The sequence below is a fragment of the Rhinichthys klamathensis genome, unplaced genomic scaffold (genome assembly GCF_029890125.1).
Source record: "Rhinichthys klamathensis goyatoka isolate OS25496 unplaced genomic scaffold, OSU_Roscu_1.1 h1tg000955l_1, whole genome shotgun sequence".
Classification (NCBI taxonomy): Eukaryota; Metazoa; Chordata; class Actinopteri; order Cypriniformes; family Leuciscidae; genus Rhinichthys; species Rhinichthys klamathensis.
In genome coordinates, this window is record NW_026607274.1 from 1 (window position 1) to 23942 (window position 23942).

At 38.1% G+C, this 23942-nt stretch overlaps 1 protein-coding gene across 1 annotated transcript; it reads right to left on the reverse strand.

Moving 5' to 3' along the window:
* Positions 1-263: 263 nt before the first annotated feature.
* Positions 264-19996, reverse strand: LOC130078684 (rab effector Noc2-like; the record flags this gene model as incomplete). Its single annotated transcript, XM_056244275.1, has 5 exons — positions 19910-19996; positions 18661-18751; positions 14577-14720; positions 11047-11176; positions 264-350 (listed from the first exon to the last, which is right to left on the reverse strand). Coding segments are annotated over exons 2-5 (438 nt in total), but the record flags the coding sequence as incomplete, so codon positions are not given.
* Between the last annotated feature and the right edge of the window lie 3946 nt (positions 19997-23942).

Here is a 23942-nt window from a genome sequence, read left to right on the forward strand (position 1 = left end):
CAGGAAAGCCCTTTGGACTTTGAGATTTTCACAAGAGCTTCCCAGTTTTGTCTGCAATATGCTTTAGATGGTCAGAACGTCGGCAGACTGTAGGCGGTCTGTCTGAGACTGTGTTGTTATCAGCATAGAAATTAAATGTCTTGGAATATTTCATAATCTGTTATTGGTATTCCTCATCCAAGTTCTAACATCTGAACAACTAGTTCTTCTAAAGAAAAAATGGGGTCATTTATAATGAAGTGAAAACATTTGTAGTACTGTACCTCTCTCTGTTCACTGCAGATCTTGCAAAGCCATTGAGCCCTTTTTTGACTGCCTGGTGTCTCGATTCCGCATTTGGTGCACACCTTCTGCAACACAAACATGCATAGGGGTATAGAACAGGTCAAACAAACACAACCTGATAACTATTGTAAAATAAGAGTACGTTATTTTAAGAAATGCTTTTTTTTAATGGGAAAAATGGCTGTCACTAGTAGAAAGGGGCACTAGGTAACGGACTGTGTTTGGAGTGAAGTGAAAAGGTTATTGTTAGCGATGTCTGAGTGCAGTGAAGCTCCGGCCTCAATGATTTAGAGAAGAGTTGGCACTGCTTTTGGTACCAGCACAGTGCTAGTTTTAGACTGCTTTTATTAACCTTTGTTTGAAACAAGGTCTTAGACACGTTATTTGCACATCCCAATTTCAAATCCCCATCTTGCACGCCAGCTACCGCTTCCGTTTCCCATCCCGGTGTGATTCTCCTAATGACTATTTGGGTCCCTATTAAAATACTTTTTTCTTTTCGTACTTTTTTTTTCCGAGAGAGTGGTGGACGAAGTACACAGATCAAGTGCTAGAGTAAAAGTACAGATACCCTAACATATTACTCCAGGAAAAGTATCAAGTACTCCTTTTCAATTTTACTCGAGCAAAAGTACTTGATTATTAATATACCCAAGTAATAAGAGTAAAAAGTACTGATTAATAATAATGTTTATTTATTTTTTGCAATTTTATATACACCATCCTACTGCTCAAAATACGTATGGGGGGGGAGGAGGAGGGGGGTTATAATGTAGTAGACAGACAGATAGAGCTCAGTCTCAGTCTTTGTGCGCAAAAAACAAACAAAAATAACGACTTTATTCAACTATTCATTTCCTTCTCTGTTGGCCTCGAGATTTCACGTAGTGAAACTGCGCAATGGTTCTGTGTTGTACGTCACACATAGGCTCACTATTGGCAGACGCTGGTCATGTGTGTGATGTACAACCTAGAAGCTTTGCGCAGTTTCACTACGTGAAATCCCGAGGCCAACAGAAAAGGCAATGAATAGTTGAATAAAGTCATTATTTTTGTTTGTATTTTGCACACAAAAAGTATTCTCGTCGCTTGATAAACTTAAGATTGAGCCACTGTAGTCACTCGGACTATTTTAACGATGTCTTTCATAACTTTTGGGCCGGCCAGTTTCGATCCCTTAGGAAGCCTATGGAGGAGTGATCCAGCTCTCAGATTTAATCAAAAATATCTTAATTTGTGTTCCAAAGATGAACGAAAGTCTTACGGGGTTGGAACAACATGAGGGTGAGTAATTACTGACAGAATTTTCATTTTGGGGTGAACTAACCCTTTAACAGCTGTTTTTAAGATTACATTTGATTTGCCAAGTTTACCTGCAAGATAATTGGAAATGAAGTTTTTAATATGTGGAAGTAAAAACATGTCCACCCTGCAATCGTGCTGATTGTGAGAAGCATCGTCCCCCTCCACACTAAAATTAAATTACAGTGGGAGATATTACTGTAGACTCTGACGGCTTGGTTTTTAAGAATCAATTTGAAGTTGAGGGCTGTGATACGCCGTAGTAATAAGAAAAGAGAAAGAACCTTTAATCAGGCTTTATGTAATAGAAGACAAACACTAGATTGAAGTGCAAGTAATTTAGTTTCGGAAGAACTTCTATATACTAAAATTGCTTTGAGAAAGAGTGAGCGAAGGAGGAACAGAGAGAAAAAATCTGTTCAATTTCCGTTAAATACTTCTAAAGATCCCTCTGTGAGCGAGAGACATCTTTAAAGCTGCTGTAAGCGGTTTAATACCACGCATAAATGTCCCTACTGCCTGACAGATATCACTGAAATGGGTGTCTTGAGAAATCGCACTTCACTCTGTGACAGCTCCAGGCTCTGTAAATGAAAAAAAATTAACCTGACTGCAGCCTGCATGTCTTAGCCAATCAGAAAGCTTGGAGGCGGCCTTCTGCCAACCTCAGTCAATGGAGTGAGTGTGGGATGGGTCTTTATTTATTTTAGCTGAACAATATAAATGGAGAGTGTTTGGGAAAAAATAAACCTGTTCGGAAACAGTCACTTAGTCATCTGATAGTTTCATTTTTGGGTGAACTATCCCTTTAAGTAATTAAGCAATTTCTCACGTACCCGGTAGGTTTTTTTTTCTTTGTGTTTTATATAATGACCACTAGGAGGTGCTCTAGGCATACGTTTTCCTTTAAGATTTCAACAATGTCGACTAAGTGTGTTGGACCTGAAGCAGCGTTGCGCAGACCAATCGGTGTATAACATCAAAGAACCACATAGAGATGAAACCGTATGAAAAATTAAAAACTCATATCACAATTATAAAGACCAAAATTATCCCGTTATCAATATTATCAGTTGTCAGCAGGATTCTGTTCTGCGGCATTACCTTCCTTATAATGACCGTTGTCAATAGCAACTCATAACAAAAAGCACACATCCATAGGTGCTTTCCAACTGACAGGGTCCCTACGCAGTGCTCACTGCTCCCTCCCTGAGCACGGGAGATCTGTTGAAGTGGACTTCGCTGACACTACTCTGTCATTTGGAACTCTCTACACTGTCAAAGAAAAGCAACGACGGGGTCGCACAGATTATGATCGAACATATTGTAATTTACTTAACTTTTTAAATTTTAAATCATATAATATACATATACCAAGAATATATATATATATATATATATATATATATACACACACAGGTCCTTCTCAAAAAATTAGCATATTGTGATAAAGTTCATTATTTTCCATAATGTAATGATAAAAATTAAACTTTCATATATTTTAGATTCATTGCACACCAACTGAATTTCAGGTCCTATTTCAGGTCTTTTATTGTTTTAATACTGATGATTTTGGCATACAGCTCATGAAAACCCAAAATTCCTGTCTCAAAAAATTAGCATATCATGAAAAGGGTCTCTAAACGAGCTATTAACCTAATCATCTGAATCAACTAATTAACTCTAAACACCTGCAAAAGATTCCTGAGGCTTTTAAAAACTCCCAGCCTGTTTCATTACTCAAAACCGCAATCATGGGTAAGACTGCCGACCTGACTGCTGTCCAGAAGGCCATCATTGACACCCTCAAGCAAGAGGGTAAGACAGAAAAAAATTTCTGAACAAATAGGCTGTTCCCAGAGTGCTGTATCAAGGCACCTCAGTGGGAAGTCTGTGGGAAGGAAAAAGTGGGGCAAAAAACGCTGCACAACAAGAAGAGCTGACCGGACCCTGAGGAAGATTGTGGAGAAGGACCGATTCCAGACCTTGGGGGACCTGCGGAAGCAGTGGACTGAGTCTGGAGTAGAAACATCCAGAGCCACCGTGCACAGGCGTGTGCAAGAAATGGGCTACAGGTGCCGCATTCCCCAGGTCAAGCCACGTTTGAACCAGAAACAGCGGCAGAAGCGCCTGACCTGGGCTACAGAGAAGCAGCACTGGACTGTTGCTCAGTTTTGCATGTCATTCGGAAATCAAGGTGCCAGAGTCTGGAGGAAGACTGGGGAGAAGGAAATGCCAAAATGCCTGAAGTCCAGTGTCAAGTACCCACAGTCAGTGATGGTCTGGGGTGCCATGTCAGCTGCTGGTGTTGGTGCACTGTGTTTTATCAAGGGCAGGGTCAATGCAGCTAGCTATCAGGAGATTTTGGAGCACTTCATGCTTCCATCTGCTGAAAAGCTTTATGGAGATGAAGATTTCATTTTTCAGCACGACCTGGCACCTGCTCACAGTGCCAAAACCACTGGTAAATGGTTTACTGACCATGGTATTACTGTGCTCAATTGGCCTGCCAACTCTCCTGACCTGAACCCCATAGAAAATCTGTGGGATATTGTGAAGAGAAAGTTGAGAGACGCAAGACCCAACACTCTGGATGAACTTAAGGCCGCTATCGAAGCATCCTGGGCCTCCATAACACCTCAGCAGTGCCACAGGCTGATTGCCTCCATGCCACGCCGCATTGAAGCAGTCATTTCTGCAAAAGGATTCCCGACCAAGTATTGACTATTGAGTGCATAACTGAACATAATTATTTGAAGGTTGACTTCTTTTTTTTGTAATAAAAACACTTCTTTTATTGGTCGGATGAAATATGCTAATTTTTTGAGACAGGAATTTGGGGTTTTCATGAGCTGTATGCCAAAATCATCAGTATTAAAACAATAAAAGACCTGAAATATTTCAGTTGGTGTGCAATGAATCTAAAATATATGAAAGTTTAATTATCATTACATTATGGAAAATAATGAACTTTATCACAATATGCAAATTTTTTGAGAAGGACCTGTATATATATCTATATAATTAAAACAACTTTATTACATAGACTACTTGTATATTTAATTGACTACTGCACCTATTAATTGACTATAAACAGCTTTGAAGCTGTACTGTAACTTTCATTCAATATGAAAATCAATTTTGATTTGGTTTCAAACTGAACATGTTCACTCCCTTCGGATTGGAATTTCACTTAAGATGGCGGAATACCCTGTGAAGTCTACTTCGCAGTCAACTTAAGGTCGAATGGAACGCACCTCATGTCTCTAATCACCGCGGACACGCGTCAGGTAAATAAAATTTCATTTAAATGCAACTTGCCGTCTTGCGTTTCAGTTTTTGATTGCATGTCAAATTAAATAAGAGGACTTTAGTATTAATACTACTATAATATTGCTGTAGTAATCATCCTATCTGGACGATTGGATTTATAAATAGGAATGATTTTAAAACAATCTCATTTCAATATTTGATTTCCCTGTAATAATTTCTGAGGTAAAAAAAATAAAAATCTGTAATAAGTGTACAATAAATATACACTCACTATCCCTTAAATGTCAACCTTAATAGTCTTGTTTGAACATGTTTGTTCGTCTTGGCTCAAAGCCACTTGGTGCAAACTTTTTTTCGCGGAAACTTCGTGTTAATTACAAGTGAGATAATAAAATACAGTAGTCAACATTTGAAGATCAAAAAAGTTCTACACTAAAACAAAAACAGGTATTCAAAATTCATGTATAACTTTGATGAAAGGTTTTGATCCACTTCAAATGTTGATTACTGTATTTCAACTCAATACAATATTTTATGCCCAAATATTTCCCAGACTTAGTTTTGGTTTTGAGTTCAAAGTTAACTTGCCTTGCGTTCGCTATACAACAGTAGGTGGCGGTCACGAAGATGAATTTGTAGTGACTTCTTTTTGCATGTTCTGCAGACAGATTAAGGGCGTTTTCACACCTGAAAGTCCGCACCAAGGTCCGAACCAAAGTTCACGTTTTGATACATTTTATACTTTCAGAAAGTTTTGGTTTGGTTTCACACTGCAATTTTCGGCTATGTGCGAACCACCGGAACTTCCTGTAAAAGGTTCGAAAGTCCGAACCATACAGAAATGCTTTCACACAAGAAACGAACCAAACCTTTGTTCAGTTTGATCCGGACCGAGACTACCTCTTTTCGTCGGACCAAATTTCATCTGTTTGGTCCGGGGGAGGTTTCACACCTGTAATTTTGATTCGGACCAAACTGAAAAGTCCGAAAGTCCGGACCAAACAAGGTAGGTGTGAAAGGGCCCTTAGTTTCCCTCAGGACTTTTGTAAAAGCCAAAATATGACCACACCTCAGATTTGGTTCTCTTAGAAGGCTGAAAAATCTGAGGTCTATCACTGCCTTCCACCATGTCTTCTCGTACAAAAAAAAACAACATTGCATACTACGCCTGATGTCAAACTGACGCAGGCTGGACAAGATTTACCTTGATTTTTCAAAATTGCAATAATCAAAAACGGTTTAAATGATAATTAAATTTCAAATGATAATACTAACCGCCAGGACATTTTGTCGTGGTTTACCGTGAAACCGGTAATCGTTTCATCCTACCGCGAGAGTGATTAGAAAATATACAGAGCCGTTTGCTCTCGTGATACTCTGATCTCATACACCGAACGGTCTGCACAGTGGCGCTTCAGTCATACACACCTGTAGCCTACGTCGTGGTTGAAAGTAAAAGAGTGACGGACGTTTGTTGCGTGTCTTTATTAAAATTAACACATTAATCCCACCCACCCACGACCCAATCACAATTAATTGGACTTAGAGATGCACCAATCAGGGCTGTACCCACCACTGAGGTCCCCGATGTCCGGACCTCAGTAATTAATGAAGGTTGTGAAATAATTGCCTAATATTAACTCTACTGTGCTGCAATGCTTCAGCGGACACCGCTTGTCAATGTCAAAATGTTTTGAGATGACCAATCAAATCAAAGTACACTCTCAAAAAATCAAGGTTATTCATTGGCATCGATGGTAGAACATTCCAAGGAATCTTTCCATTGTTCAAAAGGTTCTTTAGATTATTTAAATGTTCTTCACACTAAGAAAGGTTCTTTTGGGAACTTTGGTTGGAAAAAATGGTTCTTCTATGGCACCACTGCTAAAACAACCTTTTGGAACCCTTATTTTTAAGAGCGTAGGCCGGCTTTATTCCAAGAAGCTGCGACTGCGAGCGCGAATTCCAGCACGGAGCTTCACCTCACTGTCATCGGTCATAAAGTGCAAGATAAGATGCAAGTAGCTCAACTAAACAGCTGTTTTACGATAGAAGTTTTAAACGACCGACAGAAGTAATCAGTTTGCAAAGACTGTATCAATCAAATCTCAGCTTTGGGAAGGGAAGAGATTCAGTTCAAGATAAAGAGACTGTGAGAAGGTGATGGAGATGAGAGAGGAAGAGCAGGTTTTGCATTCTGTGCCCAGGATAAGATTAACATTATTACAATGCATTCCTATTTCACAGATATAATGTATGTTCTTTGCTAATTACAGTGGAAACTATAAGCTCAATTTAACAAACAAGCATCTATCTGTCAAGCAGATAACAGATTCTTAAACATGAGAATCAGTTTAAAAGCTGCAACGAATGATCCGCACTACAAAAAGGACATGCTGAATGTTTATGTTTATTGTTGACAATACACAATCACATATTCCAAACAGGAATGGCCTTAAATAAGAAATGTTTTTTTGCGTATTACGTGGGCGAGGATTATTTAAATGAGTAACATTGTGACTTCATAAGATCCGGAAAAATCGCGTTGTAGTTCAAACGACCCGTTCGTTGTAGTTCTTGGAAAGTTGATTCTCTTAAATGAAATATCTTCCTTTGGAGTGACTGAGCGTTGTAAATTTGCCGATTTTTTATATTCCCTAACAGCAACATTACACAATCGCTAAAGTTGAAAAAGTGGAAAAGCATAATAGGACCTCTTGCCAAAAAACAGCCAATGATCAGCCTCGTTTATATCCTGTCAATCAAAAGGGTGCGGAACAATGTGTCAGACTGCAACTCATATGCTTATAAAGAAAATCTCTTGAGATGAACTTAGGGCAAGTTAACATGACAATAACGCATAAAAAGTAAAAAAAAATAGCAACATAGCAACATAAAAGTAGGCTATTTGAGCCTTCAATCACCCATAGGTCAAGCCAGGGTTGCCAGGTCCACGGTTTTTCCCCACACCAAACATTTTTGTTGTGCGCCTCCCATACATTAATCGCAAAGAGTTTTGTGCTTAGTTACTTCTGCTAAGAAACAGTCTCATCTTTCAAATTATGTCCATTATCACAAAATTCAAACAATAAATGGCTTTTTGACACTCTTGTGTGACTTGACACATCGCTGTAGTGCCTCAGGTCAAACGGCAGCACAGAGTGTGAGTCTTTTCTTCCACTTCGATGCAAGTTATATTTCGAAAAACATGCATGAGTATCAGAAGGTATGCTGAAGGATACAGTCCAACTTACCAAAATCCATATTATGTCTCATTTAATCACTCAAAGTTTCAACTGCAGAAAAATATAAATAAAACAGCTTGTGAACAATGTCACTTATTGCATTTACCTCAGGAAAGTCATCCGATGTTCAGTTTGTTAGTTAGCTATAAAAAAGTTTGTTTGAATAAATTTGCCATGAAGTCAAGTGATTATGAAAACTACCTTATGTGCAATAAACATTTCAGGGTTTTTTTGTGTGCAATTATTATATCTGAAAATAAATAGCAGTTGAATAGAATACCTCTGTTGTGAATTGTATCCTCTAATATTATAGTGTAGCGAATGCGAGGATTAGTCTGCAGCATTACTTGGGACAGATTTTTTTTCCTTAAGAAAATGTTCAAACTATCGGTAGATATTCTGAATCATCGGCAATCGCTAGAGAAATTTAGTATCGGTGCATCTCTAATTGGAATGTTATTTTTTATTACTTGGCCCACCTGACTGGATTATTCGCGGTGTCTACGGATATAACCGCGATCCGCTTACTACTGTGCACATAATTTTTTCAAATTCATGTACCTCCTAATCTTCAATCAAAATAACTTTGCCTCCTCCTTGCAGTGACATCTCTTCTCTTCTCTGATGCGTTTACTGGCGCGAGGGCGGGACAACCTGTCACTCACATGAGATCGACCAATGGCAAACCCTCTGATCAATTCCGATTGGACAAAATCAATTCCCAGCCTACATTTTTTCTTGTTCAAGAAGCGGTTTCACTCGGATATACGTCACAGCAGGGAATTCAAGACTACAACAACTGTTTCATGCCAACTTTAAGAAGCTGATAGGCTGATGATTATTTTTTATGGCATAAAATGGCTGATATTACAATCCAAAATCATTTTATTGAAAATAATTTCAATTAAAAAACTTAGAATTTAAAATGATTTTTTCTTTTATGATTGAATTTTGGCATCACACAGCATTATAATGTACAGTATAAAAATGGATATTCATTTTGAGATTGCACTTAACAGTGTTAATAATTAAATTATTAGTGTTTATAGATTAAAGGCAAGCGAGTGTTAGATGACAGCAAAGGTAGCCTAACCTAAATGTAAAAATAGATCAATTGAGCATGCATGCATTGCACAATTAAATATTCAATATCAATCAATATAGATAAGAAAAGAATTCTCTAATATGAGCTGAAAACAGATAAATTGTGCATCTCATACTCATGGTTTGTTTCTCACCCCAAGTATTATATTTCAGCATGTAACTCAACAATTTGTACTTCAGAGATGAATGATACTTCAAATGACACTTTTTAAAGCAAAAAGTTATGATTTTCACCTGGCAGATGACAAAACTGCTGATAATCAGCCTAGTAACAGCCTAGCAACCATCCAAATCAGAAGAACAACTTGCTAAAAGCCACTCTGATAACCATAAAAGGCTGTAATGCTGCACATGTTCACTACAAATCTTATTTCAGCAATAACCCAGCATCAGATCCATATGGTATATGATCAACACACATCTATTACACAGATTGTAATATAATGATTGAACACAGAGGAATGATCTAACAACAATCTAATAACAATAATGATCAATTCATTAATTTCCCCTCCACTGTGATTCCAGTGAGGTTTAGAAACAGCAGCTGTTGAGAATGATCACAGGTCATGAGAGAGCAGGAGTGATGTGAGCTCAGGCTCCCTATAACAGATGCTCTCTCCTCACTGGCACAGACCTGCTGTTAAGGACCTCATTCAGTCTTTAGCACTCCTTAGTCCTGTGTCAAGTCACACAGTGTGTGTCTGTCTCGAAGTAAACTACAAACTGTAATCCCAAAGTTCAGTGGAAAGTATCTGTCTGATGCCAAAATGAGCAATGACAGTAGACTGTTGTTTATAAGTTACACACTACCCTCTTGTGGCTTGATGGCTTTTCTAAATTGATGAAGTTCAAATGGTGCACAGAAATCTTAAGGCATGTTGCATTTTAAAAGAACAAGTGTGTTTAAAGAAGGAATATTGTACAGATAAACCCATTTGACAAATAAAAATAAAGTGGTTCATCCTGGTCTGCTCTAAGCACAGATCTTAATCTAATCAGAAATCCAAAACCACAATACTTAAAACCCATATTAAACTCCTAAGGGAACACATGATGCATGCTCTTTTTTTAATGCAATATATATTTAATGCAGTAATTAATGGGGTTATTATTTAATATTTACATGAATTAGATGTAGATTTCAGACATCTTCAATTTTATTACAACCTATAGGTTAACTGAGTGAAATCATTCAATTTGATTTCACAGTGTTACTATTATGACATATCTTCAAATGAAAATATGCCTGTATACAAGTCATACAATAATATTTACTTTCAGATTTGCCTCTTTTACTGGGATTCTGCTGTTTGTCATTGGTTATTCAATTATTGTCCAAATAAAATTGTACATAGAATAGTGCATTTAGCATTTTACATTAAATGACACTTGAAAAATATATATAATATTAATAATTGTATCAAAAATTATGTAAAGTTTGGTATGTTAAAGGTTGGTCTTCTAACCCTTTTAATATTTTCTGCTACAACAACTAAATAAGCAAATGTTTCTATAATAACACATTTGCTGATGCATCATCTTCCTGCACATGCTAAACTTATATCTAAATATGTTAGTTTAAAAGTAGATCCACATTTGTTCTTAAGGGGGGCATCTTCCCCCATGTTACCCTACAGTATACACATGTACTGTGCACAGAATACAAATTTCCTGTATAGATTACTTTTAGACCCTCTTTGAATATACAGCTCTCTGCTGACACTATGTGGTGTCTCAGAATCACTGCATGAGCCCAAAGACAGTTACTGCAAATGACTAAGCAGTGAGTGTGAGTAGTAGAGAACATGTTTAGAACATTTAGACCAGTTTGTACCATGCAGCAGTCCAAACAGAGGACGGACGAAGAGCCCAGCAGACCAAACACCTCTCCACACAGCAGACACCGTGAAAGGCCGTTTCCCACTGCAGACCTCCTCATGTTCTCCAGGCGCTCCACTAGACCCCTGAAACACACACACTCATCTTTATTTAAAAGAACATAACTGACATATCTTTACATATCAACAGGTGTACACCTGCTGTCACTGTCAAATCTTTTGGTACTTTAAGACTGATATCCTAATTATTTGGGGTCCCAGAGTTTGGGGCCTATGTTGTATGCTGTTTTCTTTATATGTATAAATTAACTTATTTAATAGTGAAAAAGATGCATCATGGTTACCACAAAATGTCACACTTTAGATTAGGGTCAATTCTCACTATTAACTAACTATTAACTACGACTTTTGCCTCAAACTTAATTACTGCTTATTAGTAATTAGTAAGGTAGTTGTTAAGTTTATGTATTGAGTGGGATTAAGGGATGTAGAATATGGTCATGCAGAATAAGGCATCAATATGTGCTTTATAAGTACTAATAAACAGCCAATATCCTAGTAATAATAGTAGTTAAAAGTGAGCATTGAACCCTGAACTAAAGTGTTGCCCTATACAATATTAGGCAGTTTTCAACATTGATAATATGATATATTTCTTGATCAGTCTTAACACTGTTAAACTAATGACATAGTTGAAGAAACACTGAGGTGGGAGGTGTGCTAAAATAAATCTATTAACAACTTGCATCAAGGAACTCAAGCTTTGGCTGGAGGCAAACCACCTTAAATTTAACTCTGGTAATACGAATTGGCTCAAAATCTGTTGTGTCTAAACTATCTGGGGTGCGTTTCAAAAAGCATCATTAGCCAACAATGATTGCAAGTTCGGTCGTTATAAGCATAGTTCAATGAGTCCGTGTTTCCCGAAAACATAAGAACATTCGCAAACAGCATCGCAAATTAGTGTGGTTGGAACGACAGCTCTCAGTCTGTGGTTAGAAGCATAGTTTCTTGTTTGCATGACATGTGGACTCAAATCCTTATCTTGAGCCAAATGAGCAAGCTGACATTCACAATATGGATCTTTTATATAGAATACATACAAACAAATGTAATTTACGGCTTTGAGTTTGTCAAGAGATTTAAAGCACCGTTTTTGAAGACTGCGCATGTGCGTACGTGCTCTAGAACAGAAGAACGAGCCTATAATTGAATTTGGAAATAAAGCAAAAAATAACTGAGAAAAATTAGAAATAGTCCTCAGATGCCATGTCAGAAATTTAAAGCAAAACATCCAGCATTAATTCGATCTCAAACAGGATCATTAATAGAAGTTATGACTCCACCACGTGCGTGACATTCTTAACCAGCGTGGTTGAACGGCCACTTTGCGACAGTATGGTTTCGGGAAACAGTCGTGACTAGCTTGTTGATTTCTTCAACAATGCATCATACTATGGCAGTTAAGCAGCGAGTTACATTGTTGTACGGGAAACACACCCCTGGTCAACTGATTTGGATGGAGACTTGATAATGCCCTCTACCACAGTTCGAAGTCTTGGTGTTCTGCTTCGACTCCACTCTTCCATTTAAAGGTATAGCGGAGGATCTTTCCGAATTTTAGAGAAGACCCGCCCTCTCCAATTTTAAAAAAAATGCACATGCGCAACATGCATGCGGTGCATGACTTGTGCCAGGGCTAGCATCGCTAATCATAGCTTACATTAACTTTTACTAGCAGTGATTTTAAATGGATTTCTCCAAATAGCATGACAAACTTTACCTGTCTAATAGAATCTTCGCGACTGCGGCATCAGCGGGAAGCCCAACCTGTGCTTTTAGCGCCCGCCAGCGTGTGAAATATTCACCCAAAATCACTCTGGTCTTGTTTCTATATTCTGCGGGCCTTTCTCTTCTTATCATACACTTCGTATACATTTTTTCTCTTTCGACCCTCAGCCATTTTCAAAGGAATGGCTGAAACCGTAACTCATCACACATAATACACCTGAAAGTGCGCATGCGCAGAAAGCGAAAACTACATAGGGACGAGCACGTACGACGGCCTTACGTAAACATATCACCAGAATGATTGACACTTAGGTGGACCAATAGTATAGACTTCCCACCCGGAAAAAGAAAATCCTCCGCTATACCTTTAATGATCACATTGGGGAAGTGGCAAAGATAGCTTTTTTCAACCTACATAATCTTTCTCGTCTTCGCTCCTCTCTTAAGGCCCATGCACACTGATTCCGAAATTCACGTCCGAAATTTTCGCACGTTAAAAAATAAATACGACCTCACGTTATGTCAATCACGCTTGCACACTGCTTCTGAAACTTTCGTCCGTCGTAAAAAAAAAAAATCGGATCGGGTTCGATTTTCTGCATTTTTCGCATCCGTAGCAAGCAGTTTGAATGGTGTTTGAATGCTGTTTTGACAATTCAGAGCCACCGAATCACGAATACGAAGAAAAAAAGCATACGATAATTTCGGACTCAGTGTGCAAGGGCCTTTAGTCAGCAGGATGCTGAAACTGTTATGCCTTTGTCACATCTCATCTTGATTACCATTACAGTTTCCTTGCGTATAAACTTCAAGGTACTAATTCTCAATTACAAAGCTCTTCATAAGCTTTGGTCCTTCATATTTATCTGACTTACTTCAACTTTATGCTCCTGTTTGTTCCTTGAGATCTTCTAGTGTGGGATTGTTAGTCACTCCTAAGTTTAGTCTGGTCAATATGGGTGCCAGGTCTTTTAGTGTTGTGGCTTCTAGGTTGAATGTGGTTCCTCAAAACATCCATCAAACATCCTCCCTCTTAAAACATTTTTTTTTTCTCTCTGAATATTATTTTTCAGCTTTCGGTCTGTAAATTTTACCTTGTTATGGATATGTTATTTGTTTGAATTCCTCTATTTCCTAAGGTCCTGTTTGTATCCCGCTATTTGTTTTGAAGGGCGCTATATAAATAAAAATTATTATTATTATTATTAGAATGATTTCTGAAGGATCGTGTGACACTGAAGACTGAAGTAATGGCTGCAAAAAATTAGGCTTTGCAATCACAAGAATAAATTACATTTTAAAATCTATTCATATAGAAAAGTTATTTTAAATTGCAATACTAGTTCACAATTGTACTGTTTTACTGTTTTAAGTGACGTCTTTCAAAAACATTGATAAACCTCACAGACTCCAAACTTTGAAGAAAAAAAAGAAAGTATTATATACAGTATATATCTTAGGCCCTGTGAGACCTCAAACAGAAGTCATGTTTTTTGATGTGGCATTTTTAAAGAAAACTTTTTAAAACATGAAGCATAAATCTGGTTTATAATCAATTAGGGAAAGTAATTAAGCCAACCTGACAATATCAAATTTTTTTTTTTTGAGCTATTCATTTAAATCCCTTAAATTCAGAATTAACATCAAACATCAGGCTCAAAGTGTTTATCTGACTGGACACTGTGTGACAAGGCATGAAAAAGCACAAATGTGATGCAGAATGATAAAGTCTCACCCAATCCGATGTTGCTCAATGAGCTCGAGCTGCTCAGCGCGGTGGATGACACTCATGATGAGATCCAGCTCGGTTTTCTTAATTGTCTGAGCTTTCCTCTGTCTCTCTGACTGAAATGTGTGGATAGACCAACCTGTACGTAACCTGGGTGGAATCCAGTCACATACAAGAGAAAAGTCACACCAGAATCAGATCAGTGAGAAATGAATTGTTTTTATTATAATGCAAATATGTCACATTGAAAAGACTAGGGGTCGACCGATTATCGGCCCGGACGATTATCGGCGCCAATATTAAGCATTTTTATGGTTATTGGTATCTGCCATTTTCAAAACCGATTTGCCGATAAAATAATTTTATTTTGAAATGCGCTATATTTGGCTCTGACGCAGCCACCTTTGTCGGAACTCACCACTCTGTAGACTAGACTAATGTCCCCGCACATCTGATTTGTTGGGAGTCACGAGTCCGGCCAATCAGCGCGGAAAGCTGAGGCACTGAAAGTGTTGCACTCTCACACCGAGAGAGCACTCGCTGACTAGAGCTGCTTCACTGATCACGCTTCAGTTGTCTCTCAAAGTCAAGGCAGCAGCAGACTTTGCTGAAGAAGCAATAGATTACTACACTGAAATTGCAAAATACCTCAATATAATCAGTGGCGGCCTTAAGCATCTGGGGGCCCGTTTCAATAACTAATATGGGGCCCTACCCACATAAAACATAAACATAATAGAGCAGAAAAAGCTAGGATTCCTGTTGGTTTCCATCAATGGTATATTATTTTATTACGTGCACTTTCAGCTTCATGAACAGGCAGCTGAACATAGAAATAATCCAACCTTATTTGATTAAAACTATACAATTATACAGCGTTTTACGTTGGAATAAGCCTCGCCCTTTCACGCAGGGTAACTTCACTTTTGGTAGACTGAATATCAAGCTTTTCTTTTGTTGTCTGATATCTTTCGTTTTTTAGCACCACTGGCATATGTACGTTTCATTTCCTCTTAAAATTATTTTTCTGCTCAAAATAACATTTTAACCTAACGGCAAAAAGGCAAAGGTGTAAATACATAAACTACCGATATTATGCTTCAGATCGCTAAAGCCGTTCGCGGGAGTGGTAAACGTCGCCATGGTAACCGCGAGTTCGACCAATCAGAGACGTCAGTGTTTTGCAAATAACAAGGTTGATTTCGTAGCTTGTGGCTTTTAAAGGAGCAGAAACTTTCATTTCACAACCTCGTAGCTCGTGGTCAATCTACCTTGAATGGTTTAGACATTATGGCTGAAAATCAATATCCTACGGAGAAAATGAATGGGATTTTGCTGGTCTGTTAAGGCCCCCTTGGAGGGCGGGGCCCGTTTCAATTGAAACGGGTGAAACATAGGTAAGGCCGCCCCTGAATATAATAGAGCCCTGTGATTTCCGCGATGCAGAACAGACGGAGTCTCGGAATCCAGTCATAAAAACGGAATTTACAGTATAAAGCGGAATATCACGGAATTTGTCAACTTTTTGATGAATTAATAAAAATAGGTCAGTACAAATCAAACCGCAAAAAGACTATTTAAATATGAATCCTGCGTGTCTCTAACGTTAAATGAATGGCGCAGAGACGCGTGATTTCAGTTACCACACACACACACTGGAGCACGCGTGACGCTTGCGCTGTTTTCAGCCTCAGCCGCATCATTATATGAGGACATGATTGCATAAACATCATCTCCAGAGCCGCTTAGTCACTTCATGAGCTTTTTAATGCTTCAACTGAGAAAAGTTATCGACATATCATAAACACACAGAAACTCAAAGATCTCCACGGCAACCCGTCAAAATAAAAGTTCGGTTTTTCACAAGGCCCTAAAAATTTAATTTTTGTTAAACTGTAAATAAATTGAATAAGTTTGATTTTAATTGATTAGAAATGCTTTTTGATTACTAAAATTTTATTTAAAAACTAAAATAGTCTTTAAAGGGACACTGTGTAGGTTTTTAGGTATTTTATTATCTGAAATCAATATTTTTATTCTTAAATATGTCCTCAATGGTGTACAAATACCTCTGCAAATTATCTGACTTATCCTCGTAAATTAAGAATTTATTATCTTTATGTACATGGGACGGGTAGGTTCACGGAGGCTTCCATGTCGTTCCGCCATCTTGAAAAACTATAATAGCAGAGAGGGTCAAAAAGTACCAACCAAACGCGTTTCCACAACGCGTTTTCGTTCAGAGCCAGCGTCATGTAACTGAAAGCAGCAGAACCGGAGGAGCAGAGCTGAGAGGCGCTGGTCACTGCCCCGGCAAGTTTAAAAGGCTGCATTGCTTCTCTTCTCTGCCTTGGAAACTTTCAATTCTATCAAGATCGTCTCTTGTAGCTGCCGCGGGCATCTTTGTCGTCGTGGTATTGACTCTCGCTCTCCTCCTCTTCCTCGTCGTCCACCTCTACTAGACGACAGCGCCGGGTGATTCTGTCAGCAGTAAATAGGCTACTTTTAAAATAATGTAACTCACGTTTGAATGCCTTTTGTTTGTGATCCGATGTGGATTCTGATCACCATATAAGGTAGAAATATTTATACGCGAGTAAAAGACTATATTGCACGCTAACCATTAACGTTACCATAGTAAACAAAATAAACGCTTGAAGATACGCATAGTAAAAAAAACATAGTGAACGTTTGAAGAAATCAGACCAATCATAAAGGTTATCACAATAATGTTTTTATTTTATCTGTCAGATAGCCTACGTCTCGTCTCTTTATACCGGACTATCATAAAATAAAGCACATTTTTTTTCCCGGGAGCTTCCTCTGTTTCTCTGACTGAAAATATCTGTAACGTTAGCCTACTGGGAGTCGAGAGAGTGCTAAAGCTCCTCAGGTCGTATTATTGGTGGCATATATTTGTAGAAATTATCATTCTTTTTAAATGTGATATATGTCCTGTTACTACCAAATAAACAGAAACAGACGCGATTGAAGTAAGTGTGTCCTATTTCTTTTGTGAAACCTAACGGTAATTTATTTCTGTGTGACTAATGTGCAATTTTGACATACATTAATTCATGATCAATGTATCGCCTTTTATTGTAGACCTGGTAAAACATCGATGCTTGGGTTTTAAATAGTCAAGTAAACAACAAAAATGCCAGCAAACGGTCGCTTTTATCATATTTGTTTTGCAATGCTGTTTCCATTTCTTTCTGATTAGTTTTCTGATAACACGGGCGTGTTTTATTGAAGCACCGCGGAGCTTCTGGCCTGACAGTGGAAACGTTCTTCTGATCCACTGCCTCTCTGTCCTCTCCCTCTACTGTTGAATCATCTGATGATGATGATGATGATGATGATATCTAATCTAACAATGCACGTACTTAAGAAAATATAACGAATAAATAAGCATAAATACTAATTACAATGGTTCATGTTTTTCACAGTCAGTAATTCATACTGTAAAGTTGCAGTTTGTTTGAAATAACAAACCTGTTCACCCAAAGGAAAACTCGACGAAGTGCTATTAGAAGACGTCCTGTCAATAGCTTTTTGGTACATAACGGCTACCGTAGATGCAATACACATTTGAAAAAGCGAGGCGCTGGAGAGCACAATTCGTTTGAATGCAAAATACAATTTCACCGCTAGATGGGAGTAATTCCTACACAATGTCCCTTTAAGTTTCACAAAATGTTTACAGAATGCTGCTGGGTGCTCCCTGCACTTTTTACAAGTTATTATTATTAATAACAGGTCTCAGATTCAAAGATATGTTTAAAATCATTTAAAGAAAGTATTTGTCAAAACCCTTTGTTATTCTTAATTTTGACATTAATTTACAGTTTTACACCAGACATAGCTATAATATATATATATATATATATATATATATATATATATATATATATATATATCGGTTATCGGTCTATTTGACCTGTAATAATCGGTATCGGCCCAGAAAATCACATATCGGTCGACCCCTAGAAAAGACTTGTCTATTTCAACACACATTACATTGGGTGGTTTGTCAAATGACATGCTGAAATACAATTTGCACAACAGAATAAAAAATAAAACACCTTACTTTGCTCTAAGCGTTAGTTGTCTGTCATTGGGACAGACCCACTGCTCATTCTCACTGCCAAACATGGTGTCTGTCATGTTTCACTGTAGAGCTGTAATAGAGCAGAATGACAAGTCTAAAATCATAAAATAATCAGGTATTTTATAGAGTAATAGGTTTGAGAATGTAATTGTATAGGTGAATGAAATAGCATTCACCTTCAACATCACAGCCGTTCATTGGCTTTGACAGGTATTGTCTGTTGGTTGTGATAGAGCTAACATTCAATTATGTAAAAGTGGGAGGACGCGGCTCAATTATTGGATTATTCGTCTCACAACACCTGCCAAATGAGTTTCAGAGACCAAACACAAAGACATAGCCTATTGTGCTGTCTGTCTAACATAAGAGTCCCTTAAATGGAATAATATTGTATACGTACTGCATATACATTTAATAAATAATTGATGAGTTACATGCAAGTTAAATAAATAGTAGTGTTACGGAAACAATCCCCACAATAAAAATAGTACATTGAAATTATTACAATTATTTATAAATTGATATAAAATGTATTATTATAGAAATTATTATTAAGATGCCTTAAATCACAGGCAAATGATGGGGACATCATTTACTGTTGACACTGCATTCATAAACGTTCTGCATCACCACTCATCCGCTGTAACTGTATTATGCATTCATTTAAGTTAAAGCATCTACCTAACCTGACATTCTCTCATTCCCTTCCTTTCTAACACACACACACACACACACACACACACACAGAGAGAGAGAGAGAGAGAGAGAGAGATACAATCTACCCCTTTATGGTTAACCAGGGCAAGTCTGTTTACTTTTCCATGAGGAGAACTGCTGCTCGGCACAGATGACAACAACTCCAAAAAACTACTTTGTTACACTAGAACACTTCACAGTATAGTGTTTCCTCTCAAACCAACACCTGTAATTCCAGAGAGAGAAAACCTGAAAACTGCAAACCCTGGTATTTCCTTGAAGGAGTAGAAATATCAAACATGCCCTTTTCTTATAACAACCTCCAAGTTACACGTTGTAGAAAATCGCTGACTGATATCCAGTAGGATATCAAAGGAAAAACACACACCTCTAACTATTACATTAACTACAGGTCTCTGACTCCAGGCAAGGCACCTTTTTTAAAGATGTCAACATTCAGGTATCTATTCAAGTCCAATCCACTCAAATGCTGATAGAAAACAGGCACAGACAATCAAGAAAGAGTGTTTACCTTAAAAGAGGTCAGACAAAGTGGCGTTACTGCGGGCTTTGTCTCGGCTTAAGAAAGTGAGAGTAGAGGAAACAAGGCAGCGGAGGAGGAGGAGGAGGAAACTCCTGATTACACTGATCTCAGATCGGGTTCGCTGCGTCTCTTGCAATGGGTCAGGTCACATGACCAGAGCACATTTCATCCAAAACATCCTGCTCCTCCACTGATTACAGTGATTGAATAAAGAAACAAAAGAGTGACGGTGATGAAGCCAAGCGGAGACAGGCCACCAAGGTGCTAGAGGCTAAAGGCTTTACTATTGACCTGGCCTTTAGAAATCAGTCAATATAAATCACAGTAATCTCATTCGCTTGGTCCGCTGAGGCACTAAATCGTTTAGAATAGCATATTAAAGGACGACTTCATTGTAAAACTTTTTGTGGAAAACAAAGTATCAGTGGTGGTCATGCATGGTAGATCAACAGTTGCAAAGACCTCATACAAACATTATGAAAAGTGTCTGATGCCCTCAGCTAGCTAGTACCTACAGAGCCGAGTTAAGGCTGCTCTAACTGTGCCTGCTCAGAATTCTGTGTAAAGACGGATAAAAGCCAGACTAAACTATGCCTGCTCAGACCCACCTAGCCCCAAAGTATACAGTTGTAATCGCTGTGTAAACCCATTTATGCTACCTCAGAGCAACATTTTAACTTAGTCTGATGCCAAATTTACATTGCAAAGGTGGCACAGAAGCACTTCTGAAGTGGCATTTAGGTGTGTTTACACAGACTGTAATAATGATGCTCGGAGGTGGCATGAATGCATTTATACAGTGATTACGGCTGTATGCTTTGATTCTAGGGGCTAAGCTGGGTCAGAGCAGGCATAATTCATTATGCGGCTTTACATTGAATTTAGAGCAGGCACAGAGCAGTCTATTTGTCGGAGTAAAGATGCCTTGAGTAAAGGCTTCTGTGTCGCCTTTGCAGTGTAAAGAAAACATTTAATTTTCTCTCAAAGCATCTTCACACAGCTGAGTTTAGGCTGCTCCGTGCCTGCTCAAAATTCTGTGTAAAGACACAACGCAGCATGAAAGCCAGACTAAATTATTCCCCTTGTTGTACATTTACACTGCAAAGCACAGAAGTGCTTGAGGCAATTTTGTACACAGAATCAAAGGTGGCATAAATGCATTTACAAAGCAATTTTAACTGCATATTGTTATACAAGGGGCTTAGGTACAATTTAGTCTGGCTTTTATGCTGAAGCTTGAGCAGGCACTGAGCAGCCTTAACTCAGCTGGCTTTGTATAACAATATGGAGGTAAAATTGGTGTGTAGATGTATTTAATCCACCTCGGAGTGTGTAAAGACACATAATTGCCACTTCAGAAGAGCTTCTGTGACACATTTGCGGTGTAAATTTGCCATCTGATGCACCATTTAACTTTGGTTTTATTAGTTTGTTCGAATTATTTCAGGAATTCAGTCAATAAAAAATAAGCCAATAAAACTATTTGCACACTTAGCCACTCTTGTAAATGTAATGTCATTGCCCAAAAATAAAACAAAATTAAAGCTGCTAGCAGCATTTAGCGGTGTTCAAGCAGTTAAGGCCTTTAAGGCCGTTAAGCACAAAAGCATCAAAAGACATTAAGTTTTATGTAGCAAGCATGATTTACCATGATATACTACATTTCAGTGTGATTTTTCATGATTTACCATGTTCCAGTATGATTTACCATGAATCTAACATGATTTTCCATAGTTTACCTTGATATACCATGTTATATGATGATTTACCATGATATAGCACATTCTAGAATAATTTACCAGGATTCTAGCATGATTTACCTTTTTTACTATGATTTACCATGTTTCTGGCATTATTTACCATGATTTACCACGTTGATAGCAATTATATGAAGCATAAGAACAATTTAAGTGATAAACTCTGACAAAATATGAATGTGTTATAATAGTAATTGTTATATAAGTGATTTTATAGTGTCTATATACAAAAAAAGACTATTAATAAGAAGAGTGGCCAGCAGAGGGCAGTAGAAGACCACTTATTGGCTCACTTTCATTTTCAACTACTTTGTTTCTCCAGTATTCTCCACTGAAGCAAACCATTTTTTTCATGTTAACTCCATAATGCATGCTTACACACACATACACACACACACACACACATTTTTGGGATATGTTATTGTGAAAATCAGTTTTAATGGTATATGAGCATTTCACATATTTCTTTGCAATGTAATAATATAAAACTAATTAAAGAAAATGCTTTAAGCATTTGTTTGTTAGCCAATGCTGAAAGCTGATAAAAAAAGATTAAAAATGTCTAATGCTGCTGCTCCATCTAGTGGACAACAGTGCTATTACAGCCTACTTATACAATAGGCCATGTTTTTCATATAATTTAATCTACACACGCTCATTCTGATGTAGATAGAGACATTTGGAACTTCAGGATCCAATGTGACTCAATTGTCACTTCAATAGATGATTTTTGACTAAATGTTATTGTAATGCCTCGTTTCCACTGAGTGGTACGGTACGGTTCAGTACGGTACGGTTCGGGTCGGGTCGCTAAACCATGATCGGGGCTCGCGTTTCCACTGCCAACAGTACCCTACTTGATAGGCGTGGTGTATGCCGGAAAGTAGTGATAACGTCACTTGATAGGCGTGGTGGATGACGGAAAGTCGCTTGACGTCATTCACGCGCGAAGAAGAAAGCTGAAACCGCAAACAACAATGGAGGACATACAGCAGATCGTGTTCTTGCTTCTCGGCATGTGGCTGTTTGTCACAAGGACACGACAAGCTTTGTTTGAACAAAGGCTGCAGGCTGCAAGGAAAAACACAGCCGAAAAATACAGGGGAATTCGGGAAATGTTAAGGAGCTGGGACGAGACAGACAACCGCGCAAGTGAAGACAAGGCAAGACAAAAACGACGGCGCAGGAGGGTAAGCTTGAGCCAAGCTAACGTTAAATGTTTTTATGTCGTATATTACAATGTATTTCGTTTCATGTACTGTAATCCGTTAACTAAGCAATATTCTTATAAATCAAGTAACCCTCCAGTACGAATAAATAAGGCCAATAAGCCCTGCCTGCGAAACCAGGCCTATTGGCCTTTAAACTGTGAAAACAGTAAACTACATTATATTAATAAGCACTGTGAAGGTTACATCTTAAAATCATAAATCTCTCTCATGAATCTGTATGAAATCTATATTATTACAAGTGCAATACTAGTTGTGGTTAATGACTGATTATATGTAAATTTTGCCAAAATAGTTATATCTGCAAGCTATTTTTTCTTTGTGCTTCAATGACACCACAGTGCTATTCTCTGGTCCAGTATATTGGATATTGTATAAAATGCATATATTTTATTTTGTCCAAGGTAACACTTTCAATGTTGTAATTTCCCAAATACTTTATGTATTGTTTCATCTGGCCTATGATAGTTGCACTAATAATTAAAGGACCTGAACACACCCACCATCACTGCTACATTGTATTAACATTTTGTTTGCTTTGTGTTTTTCTAGATAATCAATCTGGTGCAAAATCGGCGCTGCAGACCAACCATTTGGACTTTCAGCCGCTCAAATGACTGGTGGGATGTGATCGTTCCAGGATTCACACACACACAGTGGGTCCACAACTTCAGGATGTCTGAAGAAACATTTCTGTCCCTTTGTGCCATGGTGCATCCAGCAATGGATAAGCAGGACACGAACTTCAGAGTGTGTGTTCCCCTTAAGAAAAGAGTTGCCATAGCACTATGGAAGCTGGCAACCAACAGCGACTACAGAAGTATTGGCCATCTTTTTGGAGTCAGCAAAACAACAGTGTGTCGGTGCGTCCAGGAGTTCTGCATGGCCACTTGCACATTGTTAGTTCCAGAACAGATATGTTTTCCTGACCGGCAGAAGCTTAAAGAGATGGCAGCCTACTTTGAGAACCGATTTGGGCTTCCGCAGTGTGTGGGTGCCATTGATGGGTCACACATACCCATAATAGCCCCAAAG